The sequence below is a fragment of the Phoca vitulina genome, unplaced genomic scaffold, assembly GCF_004348235.1.
Source record: "Phoca vitulina isolate PV1807 unplaced genomic scaffold, GSC_HSeal_1.0 scaffold6, whole genome shotgun sequence".
In the NCBI taxonomy this organism is placed as follows: domain Eukaryota; kingdom Metazoa; phylum Chordata; class Mammalia; order Carnivora; family Phocidae; genus Phoca; species Phoca vitulina.
The window spans coordinates 72,786,625-72,808,335 of record NW_022589709.1 but is presented as its reverse complement, the minus strand read 5'-3'; the positions used below and the strand labels follow the sequence as shown (position 1 = coordinate 72,808,335).

Sequence of the window (21,711 nt, the reverse complement as noted above, 5' to 3'; positions counted from 1 at the left end):
TCATTATTTTAAAACCGGAAAACTGATGTCTTATCCGGTAATAATACAAAGGTGAAGTCACTGTATAAAAGGCAACATATGGTATCAACTATAAAAAAGAATGCATATGTGCTAACTAGAATTACAAAACCATGGAAATGTAGCAGAAGGAGCATTCATTTTGAGGGGGTTGGGGGACTGGTCAGATGTACTGCTTATTATTGCTTCTGCTTATTCAGCATTAATTCCCTCTTTTCCTGTTAACAGCCCTTTGTTTGTCCTTTGGGGGAAACAACTCCTCCCCGGTGCTTTACGTTTTAGGAGTGGGGCTGTTTAACCCCTGGCTTCAGTCTTTAATTTCTGCTCTAATTCTTGGGGGTAAAAAAAACACCTCTGTTACTGCTAATATTGCTGCATATAAGTTTGGAGGAGCAGAGAGCCACTGAGAATGAAGGCACTGTAGAGGAAGGTCAGCTCATGGGATGGAGAGAAATCTTATGCTGACGTCATCATCCAAGTCCCCAGAGGCTACATCTATTTCTGGTCCTTAGTTACATGAGGACCTAAGAACCTTCATCATGGACCAGCCCTGTTCTCCAGTTTGTGTTCAGGAGCCATGAATGAGTGGCCTCTGCTCACCTCTGTTTATGTGGGCTCAGAGAGAACCTATATGAGAATGCTCTCCAATTTTCTACAAATGGAAGGTCATTGTATGGCAGGTGTAAAATAAATTGGACAACTGAAGTCAGAGGTTACGGATTCAAACTATACTGATACTGAAAATAGAACTCTTTAGACTTATTGTTTGTCTAATTGGAAGGAATTCAGACATCTTCCAAAGAATCTAGGTCAAGTTATTTTGCCTAAATTATTTCTATATTTCCTATGAAAGTGATTTTTGCTTTATTTTCCTTCATAGCTACAGCCTATGTTGTCACACGCATTGCTGTTTCTTCCTTATTAAACTCATGTCCCTCCTATTGGCATTGTGCAGCTCTGAAGTACCCATTGCTGTTCTAAGACCTGGGGCTGTAGCAGCAGACAACACAAAATCTCAATTTTATGGAGTTTATTTTCTAGGAAGAGAGAGATAACTGCACCTTCCATGTGCCAGTTTTGTACTCAATACTACTGCATTCTGATTCTCTTTTTCTGATAATACTGCCTGAAGTGTGGGAAGTGCTTATGGAAATTCTGAATTAAATTAATAAGAAATAAAATGTTATCCACACGTATTTGTCTGTAAATGGACATATTAAGGTATATGTGTATATGTATGTATCACACACACTTCTTAGCTAGGTAACCTGGTTTAATTTACAATTCTGGGCCTCAGTTTCTCACCTGAAAAATGGGGATTATCATAGTACCAATATTACCTGGTAGGGATTAAATGCATGTAAATAATTTAGCATAGTGCCTGGCACAAACTAAGCGCTTGACAAATGATAGCTAACGTTATTATTATTATTAATACATTTATTTTACTTTATACACAATTGCCCAATATTCCACAACAGGAGAAGATAAATCATTGTGGCCCCCATTTTGTTTCATTCATTTAACATTTATTGAATATCATGTGCCAGGCCCACTGTGGCAGATTATTTTTTTCAAACATGGCTGTAACAATATCTCCCATTCCTGTCACTTCCCCACCTAGAGGCATGGTCTCATTCCCTTCCCTTTGAATCTGTGAGGGATTGTGTCTTGCTTGTAACTAATGACAGTGGTAGAAATTTGTGACTTCTAAGGCTAGGCCATAAACGGTGGTGCAGCTTTCCCCTTGTGAGATGGGACATTCACACTGGAGTCCTGAGACTGCCATGCAGTGAGGAAGCCCAAAGTTGGGCACACACAGAGCACATGGAGAAGCCCTGGGCCCACCCAAGGAGAGGGAGCAGCTCAGCTAACCACCCCTGCTCCAGTGCCTGTCACCATCTGACTGGGAACAGAGGAGAGACTCTAAGCTGGAGTCTAAGCTCTTCCCCAGATTCCTGGTCCCCAGAGATCATGAGAGAAAATCAAAAGATTGTTGTTTTAGACTATTTTCAGTGTGATTTGTTATGTATCCATGGAGAACCAGAACACCTACCTTTTAAGTGCTCAAAATACAGCATTAAGCAGATCTTTCTCATCCTTGGCAAGTGAGGAGCAACTATTTTCAGGGTTTTAATTATCTATCCCATAGCTGTTTGGGCCTGCTCTCAAGTCTAAATTTGTAGATACAACACCAAACAGATCACACTCATTCATTCATTTATGCATTCAATAAACCGATCAATTTATTTCTCAACATAGATGCCTTCTCTGGCTCCTGAGTTGGCAAACTTTTCCGCATGTTCCAAGCCCCGAGGCCTTCTCCTGTCTCATCATGCAGTGCTTTTGCTTTTCTCCTGTCTCTCCCACCGACCAGCAGCAGTTAAGTTCATTCTGTGTTATTCATCTTAGTATCTGTACCATCTAGTTTAGCGCCTGCACATAGCAGACCTATTTTAAAAAACAAACAGAACAAACAAAAAAACCTTAACTGAAGGAGGGCTGCTAGTTCCTGGACATACAAAAATTTTTGCAGGGACAGTCCCTATCCTCCAGGAGTTCACAATTCAGCACTAGACACTGTGGGGTCCAGCCTGACAAGTGCAGTAAGTGAGCTGCCTGGATTGATTCCAGTGGTGGAACAGAGGGACAACAAGGCAGCGCACTAGGGGTGGGAGGTGGGGAAAGATTTATTCATTTATTCCACAAATATTTGTCAATCACCTGAGCACGAGTATCACACGTAGCACATGGTAAGCTCTCAATATCTGTTATTGAATGCAAGCCACTGGTGTAGGTGTGGGGAATGCAGCAGCTCACAAAACTGCAGTGGTCCGTGCCCTCGTGAAGCTCACAGTGTATCTAAGGACGACAGAGAGGACGTAATTATGTAAAATTGTGCTACATGCCCAGCAGGAAAACAACAGGCGGCTGAAATTCTCGTAAGGGTGTTAGATCTTTCTGCTGGGGGCAGCCGTGGGCGGATTTTGAGCAGGAGTGGCCATGAAGGGGACGGACTGTGGGGGGCGAGAAAAACTGCAGGCAAGAAGAGCTGGTAATTCAAAGATGCAAATATTTTCTGCTTGACTGGAATAAGGAGCGTGTGTTTAGGGTTGACATGGTGGTTCGTTGCGCTCGAGGTTCTCCCGGGGTAGGGGGCTGCATTTTGAGTGAAAGCTCGATTGCCCAGGCGTGCAGGGCGGGCTGAAGGGAACTGCAGCCCCAATTCCCAGTTTTTTCAGACTAGGCATATTTAGGGTCCTCCGTTCCCCAGACCTGCAGAAGCACTACCTCGGGTTCGGATCCTGGCCGCAACAGGTCAGCAAGATCGCGAGTGGGAAGGGCCCATGCACCACAGCGATCACCCCTTCTGCACCGGGTCTGCAACACCGCGCGGGCGGGAGAGGGCGGAGCTTGTGTTGCGGACCTAGGCGGTGGCGTGGACCCGCCCCCTGCCCCAGGCCCCGCCTCTACGCCCAGCTGATTGGGTGAAGTCCACGGAAGGGCCGGGTGTCCCCGGGAGGCAGGGGGGTCGGGCTGAGGCGGACGTGCTGATTGGTCCGGCTGGGATTAGGTCATCGCTAGCAGGTTCGAGAGGCCCGGACGCCGGCAGGGCGGTTGAGGCTGCTGTGAGAGGGCGCTCGAGGCTGCTGGAGAGCGAACAGGCGAAGGAGGCGGGGAGGCGGCGGCCGCACTCGCTCGCCTGGTCGCTCGCTTCCCGGCACCGCTGCGGGTCCGTCGCTGCGCTTCCTGCCCGCCAGCCGCTCCGTGGCGCGCCGCCGGAGCAGCCGCCCCTCGGCCGGGTCCCCGCTCGCGTCAGGAGTCGTGCGCGCCGGCGGACACCGCGCGGAGGGCGAGCCGGCGCCACACCTGTGGAGCCGGCGGGCGTCGGGGGTCCAGGCCGGGGTCTCGCCGCGTGCGTGCTCGGGGCTGCGGGCCTCCCGGGCGCTGGGGGAGGCGCGTCCCCCGGCTGGGCGACGCGGGCACTATGGGGCTCCCCGCGCTCGAATTCAGCGACTGCTGCCTCGACAGCCCGCACTTCCGAGAGACGCTCAAGTCGCACGAAGCGGAGCTGGACAAGACCAACAAATTCATCAAGGAGCTCATCAAGGACGGGAAGTCACTCATCAGCGCGCTCAGGAGTGAGTGTCCGGAGCCCGGCGGGGACGGGGCCCTGAGGCGGCAGGGCCGTCGGGCGGCTCTCGGCCCTGGGCGTCCGCGCGCCGGCGGCTGCCGTTCCGCCCTGGGGCCACTGAGGGACGGCTGTGGGTGCTTACAGCGGGGCGAGAAGGGTCCGTGGGATGGGCGAGCCAGCAGCAGTCGGCGAGGAGGGGGACCGGCCGCTCGGCCGGTGGCGTTCTGGGCCGGCCGTGAGGTGACCGAGGGCGAGCGGTGCTCTGGGGCACGGCGGCTGGGTGTGCGCGGCACACAGGTGTCCCGGGAGCGAGACGCCAGTGCCTGGCGCGCCGCACCCCGTTGGGAAACGCCAGCGCGTCCACCGCTCCGGCTCCCTTGGGGGAACACTCGCTCACCCCTGGGTACCCAGCCGGGGAAGCGGAACGTGCCCTGCCAAGGGGGCGCTGCCTCCCCTCAGGAAACGGCGGCTCGTGATTGCTTCGCTCTCTGTCCGCCAGTCCGCCCGGGGCCGCCGGGTTCTCCGAAAGGCACGGGCGCTGCCAGGGAAGGGCTGGGTGCAATGGTTGGTTAGCTCGCGGTTCTGGGCGGTAGTGGCCGCCGCTGACCCAGGGCCGCGTACGTGTGCAGGTTCTGATTCTTGTGTTCAGCAGAAGGTGACAGCGGTGGGAGTACAGCATCAGAGTGTTCCTTGACTCTAAACTGTGGGCGAGGGTTTAAAAATAGAACGAACATATCCTGACTCTCTCCCTCGCTCTCCTTTTTACCTCTCCCATTATCCTTGAAAACTCAAAGGTTTTGAGGGAATGTCCTCCGGCCTCACTCAGAAAGCAGAAGTTTAAGCTCATCCTTTAAGATTCTGGAGCCTTTTGTAAAACCGTTTTTACTTATTTCCTTTTGGTGGGGCGGGGGGTGGGGGGGATGAGATTTGCATTCAGTGTATGATTTTCTCTTGACTTTTGGCAGATCCAGAGAGTTTCTCCTGGCCAAACAAGAGTGTTCTAGGGATGAGCTCCTTGGATTGTGAGGTTGTTTTTGATGCCTTTTCAGTCTGCCCATTTAAAAATAGTTCGGTCCATCTTTTAGTTTTGAGAATCAGGAATGACATGAAGGAAGATAGTGGAAATGTCTTTGACTTACCTTTTCTTGTCTGTGTGATGGATTTCTTAATAGGTGATACCTTTCAGCTAAGACAGGTTGCACTGGCTGAGTGGGGTCCTACCTGTGAACATTGTTCCCAGGCCTCTTGAAAGGAGACTTCCAGAAGTCAAGTGCCTGAGATGTCATTTTGTGATCCTGTTGCTTCTAAAAATGAAAAAGGAGATAATGGAACCCCAGGACAGCAATTGCCAGTCTTTTGGGGATGAAATACACATAAAACTGTGGTGTGATAAGGTTCCTCAGAGGCAGGGTCTCTGATGACCTGAAGCCTATTCTTCCTTTCTCCGTGACCATCCTTGGTTCAGGGAACACTCCACCCCTGGTTTGGGGTAAGATAGGGGCTCCCTCATAGATTGGGCCCACGAATTTTGATTGACTCTCAGCCTGGGTTTAATTGGGCTTCTGCTTTATTCAGCAAACGTAGGAGCGGGTGCGGGGTGCTAGGTACTGCTTTGGGCCCTGACAGTGTAGCGGTGACTAGTCTGTTGCCCCTGTGGCTACAGAGACGGACTCCTTAGTGAATTATCTCATGTTATTCATTTTACAAATGAGAACACAGGCTTGGTGGAGTCACTAGTCCAGAGCCACACAGCTCCAGCAGTGGGGCCTAGTTTTGAACCCCTGCATGGTCTGAGCCAGAGTTGGAGTTCCTGCTAATACAGAACTCTTAATCCTTTCCCATCCTGCTTACCCAGAGTGGACCCCCTGGACCAAGCCTACTAGAATTTGGAACTGCATTTGTATGTCTGTCGTGAGTATGAGTAGGGTGCATTTGTGTGACTGGAAATTTATTTGCCTGCTACTCTTTTTTTGGCAGGGGTAAAAATTCCTTGGGTAGGAGGAAATGATGCAGTGATAGGGTTTAAGAGTTATTTAAGTTATCTAATGGAATGGAGCAGCCCTGTAACTTGGGGGAAAGACTAGTAAGGACCTAAATGTTTTAATCTCTGTATATCCAGTTGTATGTATTAACTATACTCCTTGCTACTATTACTTAAATAGGTCATGTGTGACCTCTTCAGTGGAAAGGGTGGAGTTCATCACTCTTTCCCAGATTTCAGGCATTCCATTATCATTAGGTGCTTGCTGCAGTATGTATTACTATCTTAGTATTGTGTATTAGTTTTCTTCTGTTCATCTTTCTCACTACTGAAAATGTAAAACTAATTACACAAAATAAATACATAATTATATAAATAACCCCGGATTAGATGTTTTACAGTCTTTTCCAGCTATAAAATTTTATGGTTTTATTTTATAATTAGCATTCACAGACATTTGGGTTTAGGTTTCCTTCATGTGTTAATCTGAGGCAATAAAACTAGCCTCTTGGGATTGCCAAAGTTCAGCTAGATCATTGTTATTACTACTTTTATTTTATGCACAAAGAAACTGAAGATCAGAGAGGTCAATAACCTGCTCAAAGTGACAAAGCAGTTAAGTGTACTTGAACCCAAGTTGTCTGATTCCAAAGCCTGTGCACTTAACCCTGAAGCAAAACTGTTGTTTAGGTCAGTTGTCTCTTGAATCCCCTTGAGAATCTGATAAACAAATAACCCCCTTCAAGTTTTTCCCTGGAGTCCAAACCTCTGGTTTGGATACATAGAAGATAAACAATAAAATATTTGTGACCTACCTTGGGGACTCTATGTCAGTTTTTTTCTGTCCTGATTTGCGCAGGTCTTTTCTGTGGGTGCTCATATGCTCAGGATTTGTTCGGTGCCCTGATGAATCAATGTTTCAGTCGGGAGGATTTTGTATGTTCAAGACTTCCTGTTTTTCTGTAGAGATGATAGAAGCTGGAGATGAAGTTCACATTTGTAGAATTAAGGTTTAGCATTTCCTGGGTTTGAATCTTAACCCCATCACTTAATGGTTGACTCTGGACAAATCACTGAGCCTGAGCCCCTTCTATGCAAAATGGTAGTAGCCACCCTGACTACTACTACATTCATTTAGTTTGAGGACTAAATGAATCAGTGCTTGTAAAGAAAGCACTTAGTTTGGACCCTGGTGCATAGCACTGCTCATGTGTTGGTAGTTATAATCATCTTCCAGCATTCAAGGTTGTCAAGACTCAGAACAAAAGTTAGTAAGAGCAGAGGTATATATTTTGGTTTGGGTGCAGGGAGTTAGGCTTAATGCCTTCTTCATAACTTACACAATTGTGTATGTATTAACCACTGGTGGGAAGAATCCTGATAATCCTGTTTGTATAATGTGGCTATGCCAAAAAAGTTCCACAAGTTAAAAAAAAAAAAAAAAAAGAATAAGTCTCCCAACATACTTTCTGTTCCTAATAACATCTTGGTAACTTAAATTTTCAACCTTCTTGATAGATTAACATACCCCCTCAGTGGCTGGGCTGGCTGCTTCTCACTCTCTTGCCTTGCAGGAAAAGCTCAGAGAATGCTTTGGACTTCAGGGCTGGTCTCATGGACCCAGTGGCAAACCAAATGTGGTTTCATAGAAATGAAAGTGAATTAGGCTGTTGGTTTTGAGGAGTGGTATGGGGTTTCAGGAATTTTTTCTTTCCATCTTGAGAGTTGGCTTATGGACTTGTTGCTGTAAATTTGGCTTCTGCTTTCTGAGATAGAATGAATAGCCTTATTCTGATAGTCGAAGGTGGGGCAAAATTTAAAAATTTAAAAATATCAACTCTATTAAGATATAGTTCACCCACTTACAGAATCCAATTCAGAGGTTTTTAGTACATTCATAGAATTGTGCAGTAATCCCCACAATCAATCTCAGAATATTCCCATCACCCCAAAAGAAATCTGATTCCCATTGGTAGTCATTCCCCATTTTCTCCCAGCTCCCGCCAACCCATGTCCCCAGCCCTTGTCAACCACTAATGTATTTTCAGTCTATATAGATTTGCCTATTCCGAACATCACAGGTGCAGTTTTAATAGTTTTCTTCCTAAGTGGTGGTGACCAACTTTAAGAACAGAATTTTTCATTGGAATTTCAGGTAGGAGAACTTTGAATCCATAAGCTGCTCTTCTTCAGGGGACTTAACTAAGGGTGAAATCCCAAAGATGAAACCGTGTCCCAGGGCTGGGAGAAACCCAGGTATGCCTTTGTGTTTCAGACCCATGAGTGGGGGAGTGGATTAGTTCTGGTTCATGGTACTGTGATGGATACAGAGGAGACCAAGATAAAACTAAGAATCTAGCCCCTTCCCTTTATGAACTTTCAGTCAACTTGGGCAGGGTATATTATGTTCCATAAAACCTTACTTTGGGGTCTTATCCTGCTGGGTGACACACAAAATGAAGTGAATGTGTTTATATTTCTGTAGTTGAGCCTGTAGTATTCATGAGATTTTTGGAGATGTGGTTTTGTTTATTGAGCACTTACAAGTGCCTATCCCTTTGCCAAGTGTCCACATTTTCTCATTAGTCCTTACCACCGTCCTGTGAGATGAATACTCTATTTTTCTGTATTTTAGAGTTGGGTAACTTATCTAAGGTCACATAGCTAGGAAGTTGTGTAACCAGGTTTTGAACCTGACAATAGACTGTACGGCCTTCTCTTGAACATGACTCTTCTTTGCCTTCAGTAACCATACTGGTACTGAAGATGCAAATTCTTCATAAATCTAGACCCTAGAAAGCAGAAGCATGCAGCAGGTGCTAGATTAAGTGAAAATGTTGTCCCAGTGGTTTTTCAGACTCTGAGACCTGGGTAGGCAAAGAATAGCTAGTATTTTGTATTGTGCTTTGAAGTATTGTTTCTTTCCATCATAGGATTAAAGAACCATTATAGACTAGAATGGCAAATGAGGGTGTCTGGCTATCTCTTGGCTTTATATAATAATAGAGTTTCCCTTTGGGGAAGCACTGAGTGATTATCAGTGAATCTTTTTTTTTAAATAATTTTTAAAATGTATTTTATAGCATTAATTTCTTTTTTTAATTAAAAAATTTTAAATTAAGGTATCATTGACATATAACTTTGTATTAGTTTCAGGGGTACAACATGATTCTGTATTTGTATATGTTGTGAATGATCACCACAATACATCTAGTTAACATCTGTCCCCATACAATTTTTTTTTCTTAATGATGAGAACTTTTAAGATCCACTCTCAGCAACTTTCAAACATATGCTACATTATTATTAACTATAGTCAATATGCTGTACATTACATCCCATGATTTATGTATTTTATAACTGGAAGTGATTCTCTTTTAGCTGGGTAATAAAGCCTCAAAGAGGAAGGCCAGAAACCTATTCCCTGGTCTGATTTCGTAAGATAGATGGTTTATACTCTTTGCTCATTAAAACAAGTAAAAAAAAACCCAACATCAAGAGTTGCATGCTTTATTATTATTTTTTCTTTTTTGAATTTATTATTTTTTTGTAAGAGTTGCATGCTTGAAATCATGTCACACTTTTATAGTTCTTGAGGATTTGGCATAGGCTTTTTGCATTAGTGAGATGAGCCCTTCATTTGAATGGCCTCCCAAAGGACATTCATTGCCAACCTGCTTTGTTTAGGAGTAATTATATTACTTACAAAATCCTAATAGGACAAATGGGTATGGAGTTAGGTAGCAAAAAGGTTTTCCCAGTTCCTTTGCTTTGCTTTAGCACCTTGCAAATAAAAGGGGGGGAAAAAAAGACATTTCCTAATTATTTGTAAATGGTGGTAATTTGTAATCTTGACATTTGGAATATTACTCATATAAATATAAACAGTAAATTATATCCAAACATGATTTTGTAGTTTTTATATAACATTGACTTTAAAAAAAGGTTCTTCCACTTTAATCCATTCTGTTCTCTATTGGGTTGAATAAATTGCATCTAATCTATAGTTCTCAACCTACTGACAAAGGTTTAAGGTCCCTTTTAATAGACTATATTTTTAGGACAGTTTTAGGTTTACAGAACAATTGAGTGGAAAGTATAGTGAGTTCCCATATAGCCCTACACACCTATTCTTCTCTATTTCCCCGTTATTATTATTTTTTTTAAGATTTTATTTATTTATTTGAGAGAGAGAGAGAGCATGAGCAGGAGCAGGGGAGAGGGAGAAGCAGGTTTCCCTGCAGGGAGCCTGAAGCAGGGCTCCATCCCAGGACCCTGAAATCATGACCCGAGCACAAGGCAGACGCTTAACCAGCTGAGCCACCCAGGCGCCCCTCTATTTCCCCTGTTACTGACGTCTTGCATTAGTGTGGTGTGTTTGTTGCAGTAGTGGTATAGTGTTATTAACTAAAGTCCATAGTTTACATTAGGGTTCACTCTTTGTGTTATATATTCTGTGGGTTTTGATAAATGTTTAATAACATGAATTGGCCATTGCAGCATCATACAGAATAGTTGCACTGCCCTAAAAATCCCCTTTGTTCACTTACTCATTCCTGTGCCTCTATTCTTGGCAACCACTGCTCTTTTTACTATTTCCCTCGTTTTGCCTTTTCCAAAATGTCATATATTGTGCTTGGTATCATAGAGTGTTTAACCTTTTCAGATTGGCTTCTTTCATTTAGCAATATGCATTTAAGATTCCTTCATGTCTTTTTGTGGCTTGATTGCTCATTTCTTTTTATCACTGACAAATATTCCCTTGTCTCGATGTACCATATGAATGTACCCATTTATTTATTGAAGGGCATCTTGGTTGTTTCCAGATTTGGGCTGTTATGAATAAATGTTAGGATACAAACATTTGTCTGTAGGTTTATGTGTGGACATAGGTTTTCAACTCACTTGAGTAAATACCAAGGAGCACAACTGCTGGATCATATAGTAAGAGTATGTCCAGTTTTGTAAGAAACTGCTGAACTGGGGCGTCTGGGTGGCTCAGTCATTTAAGCGTCTGCCTTCAGCTTGGGTCATGATCTCAGGGTCATGGGATCGAGTCCTGCATCGGGCTCCCTGCTCCTCGGTAAATCTGCTTCTCCCTCTCACTCTGCCCCTCGCCTCTGCTCATGTTCTCCCTCGCTGTCTCACGCGTGCATGCTGTCTCTCAAATAAATAAATAAAATCTTAAAAAAAACAAAACTGATAAACTGTCTTTCAAAGTGTTGTACATTTTGCCTTCCCAGGAGCAAAGAATGAGTTCCTGTTGCTCTAAGTCCTCACTAGAATTTAGTGTTGTCAGTGTTTTGGATTTAGCTATTATAGCAGGCATATAGCGCTCGCTGTCTCATTATTTGTGGTTCCCTAATAACACAATGTGGAGCATCTTTTCGTATGTATTATTTGTCAGGTGTGTATCATCTTTGGTGAGGTGTCTGTTCAGGTTTTTTGCCCATTTTTTAGTTGGGTTGTTTGAGTTTATTTATTGTTGAGGTTTTTTTTCTTTTTTTTTTTTTTTTTTGTGGTGAAGTACACATAACACAGAATTTACCGCTTTAGCCTTCTGTAGGTGTATACTTCCTTGGCGTTCAGTACATTCACAATGTTGTGTAACCAGCAGTGCTCTAGCTTTCCAGAACTTTTTCATTATCCCATACTGAAACACTATACCCATTAAACAATAACCCTTATTCTCCCCGTCTTCCAGTACCTGGTAACCTCTGTTTTACTTTCGTTTTCTCTGAACTTGACTACTCTGAGTACTTCATATTAGTGGAGTGATACAGTATTTGTCCTTTTGTATCTGGTTTATTTCACTTAGCATAATGTCTTCAAGGTTCATCCATGTTGTAGCATGTGCAAGAATTTCATTCCTTTTTATGGTTGAATATCTTATTTGTTGGGCTTTGATTACCATCAGCTATCATTAAGAAAGACTATTCTTTCTCCTTTAAAATTATAAAAAGGTTTTTTTTCTGCTCTTCATTTTTTCCCCCACAGAGAATGATCACTAAAAGTTGGAATTGACCTATCAATTTATCGTGAGTGCCTCTCATGGTTATTCCTTTCTTTAAATATTTATTTATTTTAGAGAGAGAGTGAGCAAGCACAAGCAGGAGGGGCAGGGAGAGGGAGAGAGAATCTCAACCTGACTCCACGTTGAGTGCGGAGCCCGATAGGGGCTCAATCTCATGACCCTGGGATCATGACCTGAGCAGAAACCAAGAGTCAGATGCTTAACCAACTATGCCACCCAGACGCCCCTATGGTTATTCCTTTTAAAATAGCCATTTGTTGTAGGTCAGCCTGTTTTGGGGGAGTTGTTTTTTGTTTTAAAAGCTTTATTGAATTCGAAAATTCACCAGTTTTAAGTGTACAATTCATTCATTTGTGGTTAGTTTACAGAATTATGCAACCATCACCCCATTCCAGTTTTAGAACATTTCTGTTACCCCCAAAAGGCACTTTTTATTCTTACCTCAAGCCTCAGACAACCCCTAATCTACTTTTTCCTGTCTCTATAGATTTTTCTTCTATGAAAATTTAGGCTGAATGGAATCATACTATATGTGGTCTTGTGCATCTGGCTTCTTTCAGTTAGTAGAGTGTTTTTAGATTAATCCATGTTGTAGCATGTGTCAGTGCTTTGTTCCTTTTTATTGTTGAAGAGTATTCCATTTTTAAATTGTACTTTCTTTATCCATTCACCATTTAATGGACATTTGGGTTCTCATTTTTGGCTCTTATAAATAATGCTGTAATGAAGATTTGTGTACATGTCTTAGTGTGGACATAGGTTTTCATTTTTTCTTATTTCATTTCTTATATAGGAGTAGAATTGCTAGGTTGTATGGTAAACTTAGGTTTAATTTTTTAAAAACCTGCCAAAATGTTTTCCACAGCAGGAACATCCTTTTAAATTCCCATCAGCTTTGTACAAGTGTTCCAATTTCTCTACATTATCACCAATACTTGTTATCGTCTGTCTTTTTTATTGCAGCCATCCTAGTGGGTGTGAAGTGGTTAATCCTGGTTTAAATTTTCATTTCCCTGTTGATAATGATGGTGAGCATATTTTCAAGTGCATATTGACCACTGGTGCATTTTCTTTGCTGTAATGTCTATTTAGATTTTTTTGTTGGGCAGTGTTCTATGTCTTGGATTTTTCCCTTTACTTTGTCCCATAAAACTTTTGATGATTAAGTGAACAGCACTCAGTATATTTTCTCCATTTGTCCTCTTTTGGGGATTTTTTTGCTTCTGTTAGCTTTAACCTCAGATGCATTTGACTGCTCAGTTATAGAATGCCAGGGTTTAGGATGGTGGTTCTTAGGAGGCTGAATTTCAGGTTTCTGCTTTTGTAAGGCTGGCAGCATCTCTCTGGGCAGAGGCCCCAGGCTGGACTTCCTAATTCTGGTCATACTGATGTTAATGATCACATACTAAGCTAATGATCATAAGCCTCATGAATTGATGAAATGAGAGTGGGCCAGGGAGGAACAGTAATCACCACTGAGCTGTTGGGGAAAGGAACTAATGAAGGTGACTTTGTTATCTTGTCAAGGCCATTGTATTTTAAAAAGCTAGCCAAGGGAGGGATTCCAGTATGAAGCTAATAACAACGTGGTTTTGCTAGATTTAAATTTCTGACTGACCTTAGTTTTGATTTTTAAAATTATAATCCAGTGTGTTTCAAATGATAGTCTTTTTTGCAGTCAAAGGAAGACTTTCATTTAACAAATATGGAGCCCTGCTCTGCTCTTACCATGTCCTCCAAGCCCTAGAGTCATGGTTTTTAGGGTGGCAGAAGTCATAATAAGGTGGGAGAGTGCATGGGGTGTTGAAGACCAGCAGGGAGGCCAGTATGGCTGGAGAACAGTGATCGCAAATGAACAGGGAGTGAGTCCAGGAACCAGGCCATGGTCTGAGTCCCAGAAAGGACTTGGTGTTTCATTCTAAGTGTGATGGAAGCCATGGGAGGTTGTGATGTGATCTTGCTTTTGTGTTTTTGAAAGATCCTTGGGCTGCTGTGGAGAATAGATACAGTGGGGCAAGAATGGAGGTAAGGAGACCAGTTAGGAGCTGTTGTGACGGGAGGTAAGAGGTAGTGACAGCTTTGGCTAGGGTGACAGCACTGGAGATGGTGGTATTTTGAAGTAGAGCCCACAGGATTTGCTGTTTAATAGGATTTAGGCTCTGAGAGAAAAGAGTGAAGTCAAGAATGATTCAAATGTTTTGGCTAGAGCAGTTATGTGAATGATGGTGCTATTTTCTGAAATGAAGAGGACTTGGGGATGATGAGGTTTGGGGGGGAAATTAACAATATGAATGAATGAATGACCTAAGCTTATAGTGTAAAGATGTAAAAAAGTACACAGTTTGTTCATGAATACATTCTCTTAAGAGCATCAAAGAGTATGGAAATATACAGAGTAAAGAACCCACTTTCCTGACTTAACCAACTGCCAACTTTTTTCTTGTTTTTTTTCTGTGCATATTTGGTTTTTTCTTCATAAATGGGATTATACTATATGAATTATTCTCTGTCTTGGTTTTCTGATTAATACTGTGACTTAGAGCTCTTCCATGTCAGTACCTATACATAGTACCTTCTTTTCTCCTTCCTTCCTTCCTTCCTTCCTTCGGTAAAGTAGGCTCCACACCCAACATGGGGCTTGAACTCACGACCCTGAGATCAAGAGTCACATGCTCTACCAACTGAGCCAGCCAGGCGCCCCATAGTACATTCTTTTTAATGACTGCAGAGAGTTCTGCTGTGTGGATATACCATAGCTTATTTACCTACTCTCCTCTTGAAAGACATTTGGATTGTCTCAGTTTTTTACTAATAGAGAAAGTGCTGCGGGGATGATTTGCACACCTACCTTTGTGTGTAGGTTCCAGTATTTCCATGGGAGAACAGATTCCCAGGATTCTTAAATATTCCTGGAAGTTTCCTCGATATGGAATTGTTGCCAACCTCCAAGTTTTACAGTCTCTTTGACATCTATTGTTTAGGTCCTTTGCATCCATCCATGTGGCCAGTTTATGTTTGTCTTGTGCTCTCTTGAGTGTGTTAGATTATGTTTCTGAAGCTTCACCTTTTGCTTAAATTGGAAGCATCCTTAACAGAACAGGCCTATGGGGTGCCTGGGTGGCTCAGTCGGTCAAGTGTCTGCCTTTGGCTCAGGTCATGATCCCAGGGATTGAGCCCCGTGTCGGGCTCTCTGCTCATGAGGGGGCCTGCTTCTCCCTCTCCCTCTGCCTGCTGCTCTCCCTGCTTGTGTTCTCTCTCTCTCTCTCTCTGTCAAATAAATAAATAAAATCTTAAAAAAAAAAAAAAATAGAACAGGCCTTTCTATTAGGCACTGACATGGATTCTACAAGAACCATGACATGGGGGAAAAAATCGTGTGTGTGTGTGTGTGAGAGAGAGAGAGAGAGAGAGAGAGAGAGAAAGAGAGGGATTGGAAGAGAGAGACAGAGATTACAATTAATTGGCTGTGTCCTAATTAGCTTTGGACCTGTCCAGTATGTTTTCTGAGCTCTAGGTTCTTGGGGATAAAATGGGAGTTGGGATGGGGCTTTGCCTGTATTTAATAGGCTAGTCCAAGCTCAAATATCAGGGACCAAGAAGGAACTCACATTTGCTAGGGTGAGAAAAACAGCATTAGTGGCCAGAGGAATGTTTACAAATTTGAGTCACTGGGATTTACACATTTCTGTAGACACCCAGAGTGGAGAAATAGAGGAAATATTGAGGAAAGCAGCTTGGCAGTGTGGGCCAGAAGCTGTCATGGCGTGTTTACATCTGGCTCATTTCACCTTGGTTGGAAGGCACAGAATGCTTCCGAGGGTGAGCCTGGAGGCTGGGCAGTTGCCTACTATATTTAGAAAAAGGAGATTCCTGAGGTTAGAGTGGTCTCTGTGTGTGTGCATTTTCTTTGCCAGATGGACAAAGGTTTTAGGGGCTTGGGAATTCTGGACCAATCCTTGCTAACTAGCTGGCTTCTCTGGGCCAAGCCAGTAGCTGCACTTTGACTCCTGTTGCTGCCACAAAAGAAAAGCCAAAATAAACCCCATTTTACATGGTTTGTAAAGACATTACAGGTAGATTTCAAAGCTCCTATGATCTTGCTATCAGATGTGCTCTTACGTTTACTCTAGGCTAATTTGAACACTTTGAAATCTATGAACTGGCTCTTTCTGTGAGACTTGAGATAGATTTCCAGGCAGATTGAGTGAGCCTGAGGCAGTTTCTGTGCCATGGAGACTGACTGTCAAGCACATAGAACTAAAACCTTAACAGTCTTGACGGAGTGTGTCGTTATTGCACTTTGGGTCAGGTGTAGAAAATGATTATTAGTTGAGCAAATAAACTAAAATTAGAAAGGCATTTTTACTTTAATTCATACCTATATTCTTTTAAAAACGTTTATATAAGTAGGTAGTACCTTTACATGGTACATAGTTCAAAAGGGGGTGAAAAGGAATGCGAGTGTCCCTCCAATTCCTCCTGCCTCCTGATCCCAGGTTCTTGTACTGGAGGCAACATTTTGCCATTTCTTGTGAACTTTTCAGATAAAATTTATGCACGTGCCAGCAAATACATATTTATATATTTTTCGGTAGCCTGCCATATGCACTGTTTTGCATAGATTTGCATATTGTGCAGTTTTAATGTATTTTAGATCTTATTGTACATTGGTACATATAGAGCTACTCATTTTTAACATTGTATTGTACTCCATTGAATGGATATGACATAGTTCATTTAACTAGTCCCCTAATAATAGATGTTTGGATGTTTCCAGCCTTTTATTATTGCCAGAACATCTTGGTACCTGTCATGGGCACTTGTGAGTGAGTAGATCTGTAGGACGAATCCTAGAAGTGGAGCTGCTGGGCCAAAGGATATGTACTAGTTTTTATTTTGATAAATATCCCACAGGAGTGTTTTTGGAAAGTTCTGAGTGAAGTGAAATTTATAAATCATGATTTTAGTGTAGGAAGGAAACTCACTGTTTTATTACTGAGTAGCCTCTGTAATTAAACAATGCTGAGAGTTTTCTCCATTTCTTACTGCCCAGTCTGTACATAGTGTTGATTCTGGGATTAAAAGCCACAACAAAATCTTTCCCTAAAATGAGACATAGCTGTAACTAGGAATCTCTTGAATGTAGGGCCCCAGAGAACTTGTTTGCATTACTAGTGAGGTTGCCATTGAATTTTTATCTTTGCACAGCATGTGCATCATTCAGGAAGTTTGGCAGGTGTTAAAAGAGGGCAGTCGCCTGCCTTTGGTGACTGATGATCACAACGACTTTGGGCCAGAAGGCATGCCTTGTCTGTCAGCAAAGCTTTTCTGGGCAATGGAATTTCTGGGGAGTGGTGAGGGAACAGGGTGTTTTATCTGACGTCTCTCTTGCCGTTGCGTCTCCCACCACGCTTAGCACTTTCCTCAGTGGAGGGTAGGATGGTGCCACCTGTCCGTGTGGTCTCTACTTCACTGCCTGTGACAGCTCATGTTGGGATGGAAGGTTCCTAGTGGTAGGGTTTCTGGGACAGGGTGGGCACAGTCACTGTCTTCCAGGTGCTCAGCATCTTGAAGCAGGGGAAGCACAGATGGTCCACAGTACAATTAAAAGTTTAAAAGGGTCGTGGATGGAGGAACAGAACTCTGGGAAAGGCAGGTGAAGGCTTATCAAGTCCAGGGAGGCAGTGTTCCTAATGATAAGTCATTTAAAGCCACCTCTGTTAGTTTTGCCCCACCTTTACTACTGTTTATTTACTTTGAAAAAGTCTCCTTATTAAAAAGTACATTCATTTCAAAAGGGAACTTTACAGCGTTCTGAAATTACAGGTTTATGTAATTAGTATTTTTTTCTAAAATATGTTCACATATCATAATCATTAAATTGAAAATTATTTGTCATTGTATCACCTAAAATACTCCCATATTGTACCAGTGATTTGAGCTTTAATCTGCTTAATACCGTCCCAAGGCAGAAATGTGTGAGAAAATGGATACCATCTGGTCATGGTGCCTGGAAGGAAGGGGAGGGGAAGTAAGGATATGTTTCTCAGACTAGGTACAGGTGTCGGGGGAGGTGGCAGTGTGCCAGGGAGTATACAAAGCAAGTGACAAGGAGTACACTTTGCTGAAAATCTGGCTCACTCAATGGAATCATTATTTGAATATTCATACAGACACTGATAGATTATAGGGGAGAATGCAAGATTCCATGGTGTTTTTCTGAGGAGACATGCTGGTGTGGGCGAAGAGAACATGTAGTCAACAGCAGACCGAGAAGGGAGGAGGCCAGGGTGTCTCCAGTTTCTATCTTAGGCCTTGGGGGTATGGTTGAACTCTGTACCACAGGAGAAATGTGGTGTCTGATAGGGGATATGGGGCTAAGTAAGGTTTGTCCTTGCTGAGTTGTTCCATGGAATATATAGGTGGAGGCACCTACAAGGCAGTGGGGAAGCACAGGTCTGATGTTCTGGAAAGAGATGGCAGGTTACTGGTGTAGGTTTGCCTCTCACCAGGTGCTATTAGAAACCCAGGCAATGGTTCTCAGCCTTAGCTGTGCATTGAAATCATCTGAGGAGCTGGGACTCATCCCAGGAGATTCTGATATAATTTGTCTGGGTTGCAATGTGAGCATGGGGAATTTTTTTTTTTTTAAGATTTATTTATTTATTTGAGAGAGAGAGAGGGAGGGAAGGAGAGAGTGCACAAGTTGGGGGAGGAGCGGAGGGAGAGAATCTTCAAGCAGACTCCGCACTGAGCGCTGAGTCTGATGCAGTGCTCAGTCTTATGACCCTGACATGGAGACCTGAGTTGAAACCAAGAGTCAGGCGCTTAACTGATTGAGCCACCCAGGTACCCCGAGTCTGGGGAATTTTGAAAGCTTTCCTGGAGATTCTGATGTGCAACAAAGGTGGAGAACCACTGGCTTGGAGAGGGAGAAGAGACTGAAGGCCAAAATTAAGGAGAATAGCAACATTCAGCAGAACAGGTGGGCAGAAGAGGGTGGGAGAGACTTTTACTCTGATGACAAGGTGTTTCATTTTGGATACTTTGGGTGAGGGCTTGCCCAGAGTCCTTTGGATTTGACATTGGAAGTGAAACTGGAGAAACCTAAGTACAAGAGTGATAAATATCCACCTTATAATATTGTGAGGAATAAATGAGGTAATTGTAGGCATTGTGTTTAGCAGAGTAATCTGGCACATGGTAAGTGGCCTGTAATTGGAACGTGCTGTTATGGACATTTCTTGGATGTTGTCCTTGTTCTAAGGTGGTGGTTCTTAAACATGAATGTGTGTAAGAATTCCCATAACTGAGAATTCCTGGTCTCCCCCAAGGAGATTGTTTTATATATGCTCTAGGGTGAGGCCTCGAAATCTGCATTCCTTGCAAGGCCCCCAGGTGATTTGCATGAGGGGGTCCTTGGAATTGGCTGGAAGAGATTTTATATAAACTTCTCTCAAATCCTCTGTCCCCCTTTAATGCACAAAGCTGTGCCAGCTAGCCTCATGCTGGGACCTCTCAGGTTTCTGGAAGGAGTCATTACGATAGGTCGAGGAATGGTTTGAAAGGGTACAAGTTCTAACGACTTCAGAACATCTCAGCTTGTGGCTCCGTGCCTGGGATCTAGTTGTTCCATGAGCTTGGCCTGTGAGTCTGGACCCTTCTGTAGCACTGGGGGGGTGGGAGGGGGGTGGGGAAGCTCCTGAAAGGAAACGTTATGTTCACGAGCAATCACAGGGCAAACTTTTTTCCCACAGTGAGTCTTGGGTGCTCTTGTCAGGGTTAAAGTCATTTGGGGTCAGAGCCTGTAATTATGTTGCACATTTTTTTCTTCAAAAACATTCAGGAAGCATAATGAGCTGGCTGAGCTGTTGCACAGCTCCAGGGGACTCAGTGTCTGGGGGAGATTAGGAGGGAGACTGGCTTAAGGGCTCTGGGGGAGGGGGGTGAGGTGCAAACCCAGAGACCTGATCTGGCATCCTCCTGGCTCGAAGGTGCCCTGGGGCAACTCATTTCTGGCCACAGCTTCCTCCTTATCTGTGTTCGTATCTTAGCTGGTTCTCTGCAGTCTGAGGGGGCTGGGTGACAGAGCACACCACAGACGCTGCTGGTGAGACCCCTGGGTGTCACTGGGAGGAGCTCAGTGCTGCTTTCCCCCTGTTGTTTGCTTCTTAAGAAGTCCTATGGGCTGCTTTTCCACGGGCAGGGCTTTCTTGCATTTGCATCTGACTAATGCATTGAGGTGTTTGACATACATCCTACACTGGGCTGCTTATCCAGCAGATCACCAGCCTCACAACTGCCTCTGTGGGCAATATGGAGGCCAGGCAGGCACTGGGGATGGATGCCTCCACACCTGCAGCCTTGCCCTGTCCCTGCTGTGGCCCGCTGCCTCTGGCCTACGGGCCAGGCCTTGGAAGCTACAGACAGCCTTGCCTGCCGAGGTCTCCGGACCCTCTGACCGAAGCCGCCTTGAGCTCAGCATGCAAGGTCAGCGAGCTACCATGTTGCCAGCTCCATTTAGAGCAACAAGATGGTTCTCTCTCTGGAAAGAAATCCTGTTTCCTCTTTACATAGCCAGCATGCTTGTAATCAGTTCCTCAGCAGGGAAGCTCTGCTCCATTGCATAGAAAATTGGAGTGGAACCGAGAGCTTTTGGCCTTAGTGTCTTTTGGGATATGACTTTGGCTTGCTTTTCATCTCCCCCAGCTCATCTGGCCAGCATAACTTCACACTATACTGCAATGAAAAGACAACAGGGCTTGGGGTTTGTGCTTGGAGCAGCGCAGAGTCCAAGCATGAAGATGATCACCAGCTGAAGATAACTTGAAATGGGCTTGTTTTCATAAGTCTGCGTTCAGAATGTTGGGATTTAATCTCCCCCGTCCCCTTGAATCTGGAGAACTGAGTCTCTTTCAGAAAGAAGAATGAAGTGTTTTTTGATGGTTATCTGAAATGAGAAACTTGTGAAATGTTAAGCGGGAGAAGGATGAGTCATGTCTCTTAATGTGACACCTCAAGCAGTCATATTACCGAGCTCCCCAAATGTGCCAGCATGGGGTTAGGCAGTGGTGGGTGGAGATCTTGGAGGTCCTTTCTTAGGGTTTTTTAAAATAGTTTTGTTGAGATGTAATTCACATGCCACACATTTCACTTATTTACAGTGTACAGTTCATGGCTTTTAGTATATTCACAGAATTTTTCATCCATCTCCACAATTAATTTTCGAACGTTTCATCATCCCCCTCAAAGAAACTGTGCACTCCTTACCCATTATCCCCCATTCTTCCCATCCCCCTAGCCCTAGGCCACCACTTCTTTAGGATTTTAAAGTGTGGTGCTATCCTGTCAGCTTTGTTTCTTGATCTTAAGCCACATATCCTTTTCCTTTGGTGTATCCAGACAATTTGCAGATCCCAGGAATGTTGCAATTTCAATGCCAGGATGTTTGGATCTGGCACTCAGTTTCTCTGTATTCTCCTTCAGACAGATTTGCCAGTGCAGCAGGGCTAATGAGTGCATGCAGATCTCTGGTTTAGGACT

General features: G+C 43.8%; 1 protein-coding gene across 5 annotated transcripts in view; it reads left to right on the top strand.

The window, feature by feature from the left end:
* The first annotated feature begins 3,592 nt into the window (after window positions 1-3,592).
* The window catches only part of ARHGAP26 (Rho GTPase activating protein 26), a 414,246-nt gene continuing 396,127 nt past the window's right edge, over window positions 3,593-21,711 (top strand). For 2 of the 5 annotated variants that reach the window (XM_032404462.1, XM_032404466.1), the window contains exon 1: window positions 4,007-4,160. In XM_032404462.1, the coding sequence (XP_032260353.1) occupies window positions 4,007-4,160 (154 nt within the window). Of the gene's footprint in view, window positions 4,161-21,711 lie in introns of all 5 variants that reach the window. The other 3 variants (XM_032404464.1, XM_032404465.1, XM_032404463.1) reach the window with 3 other exon arrangements.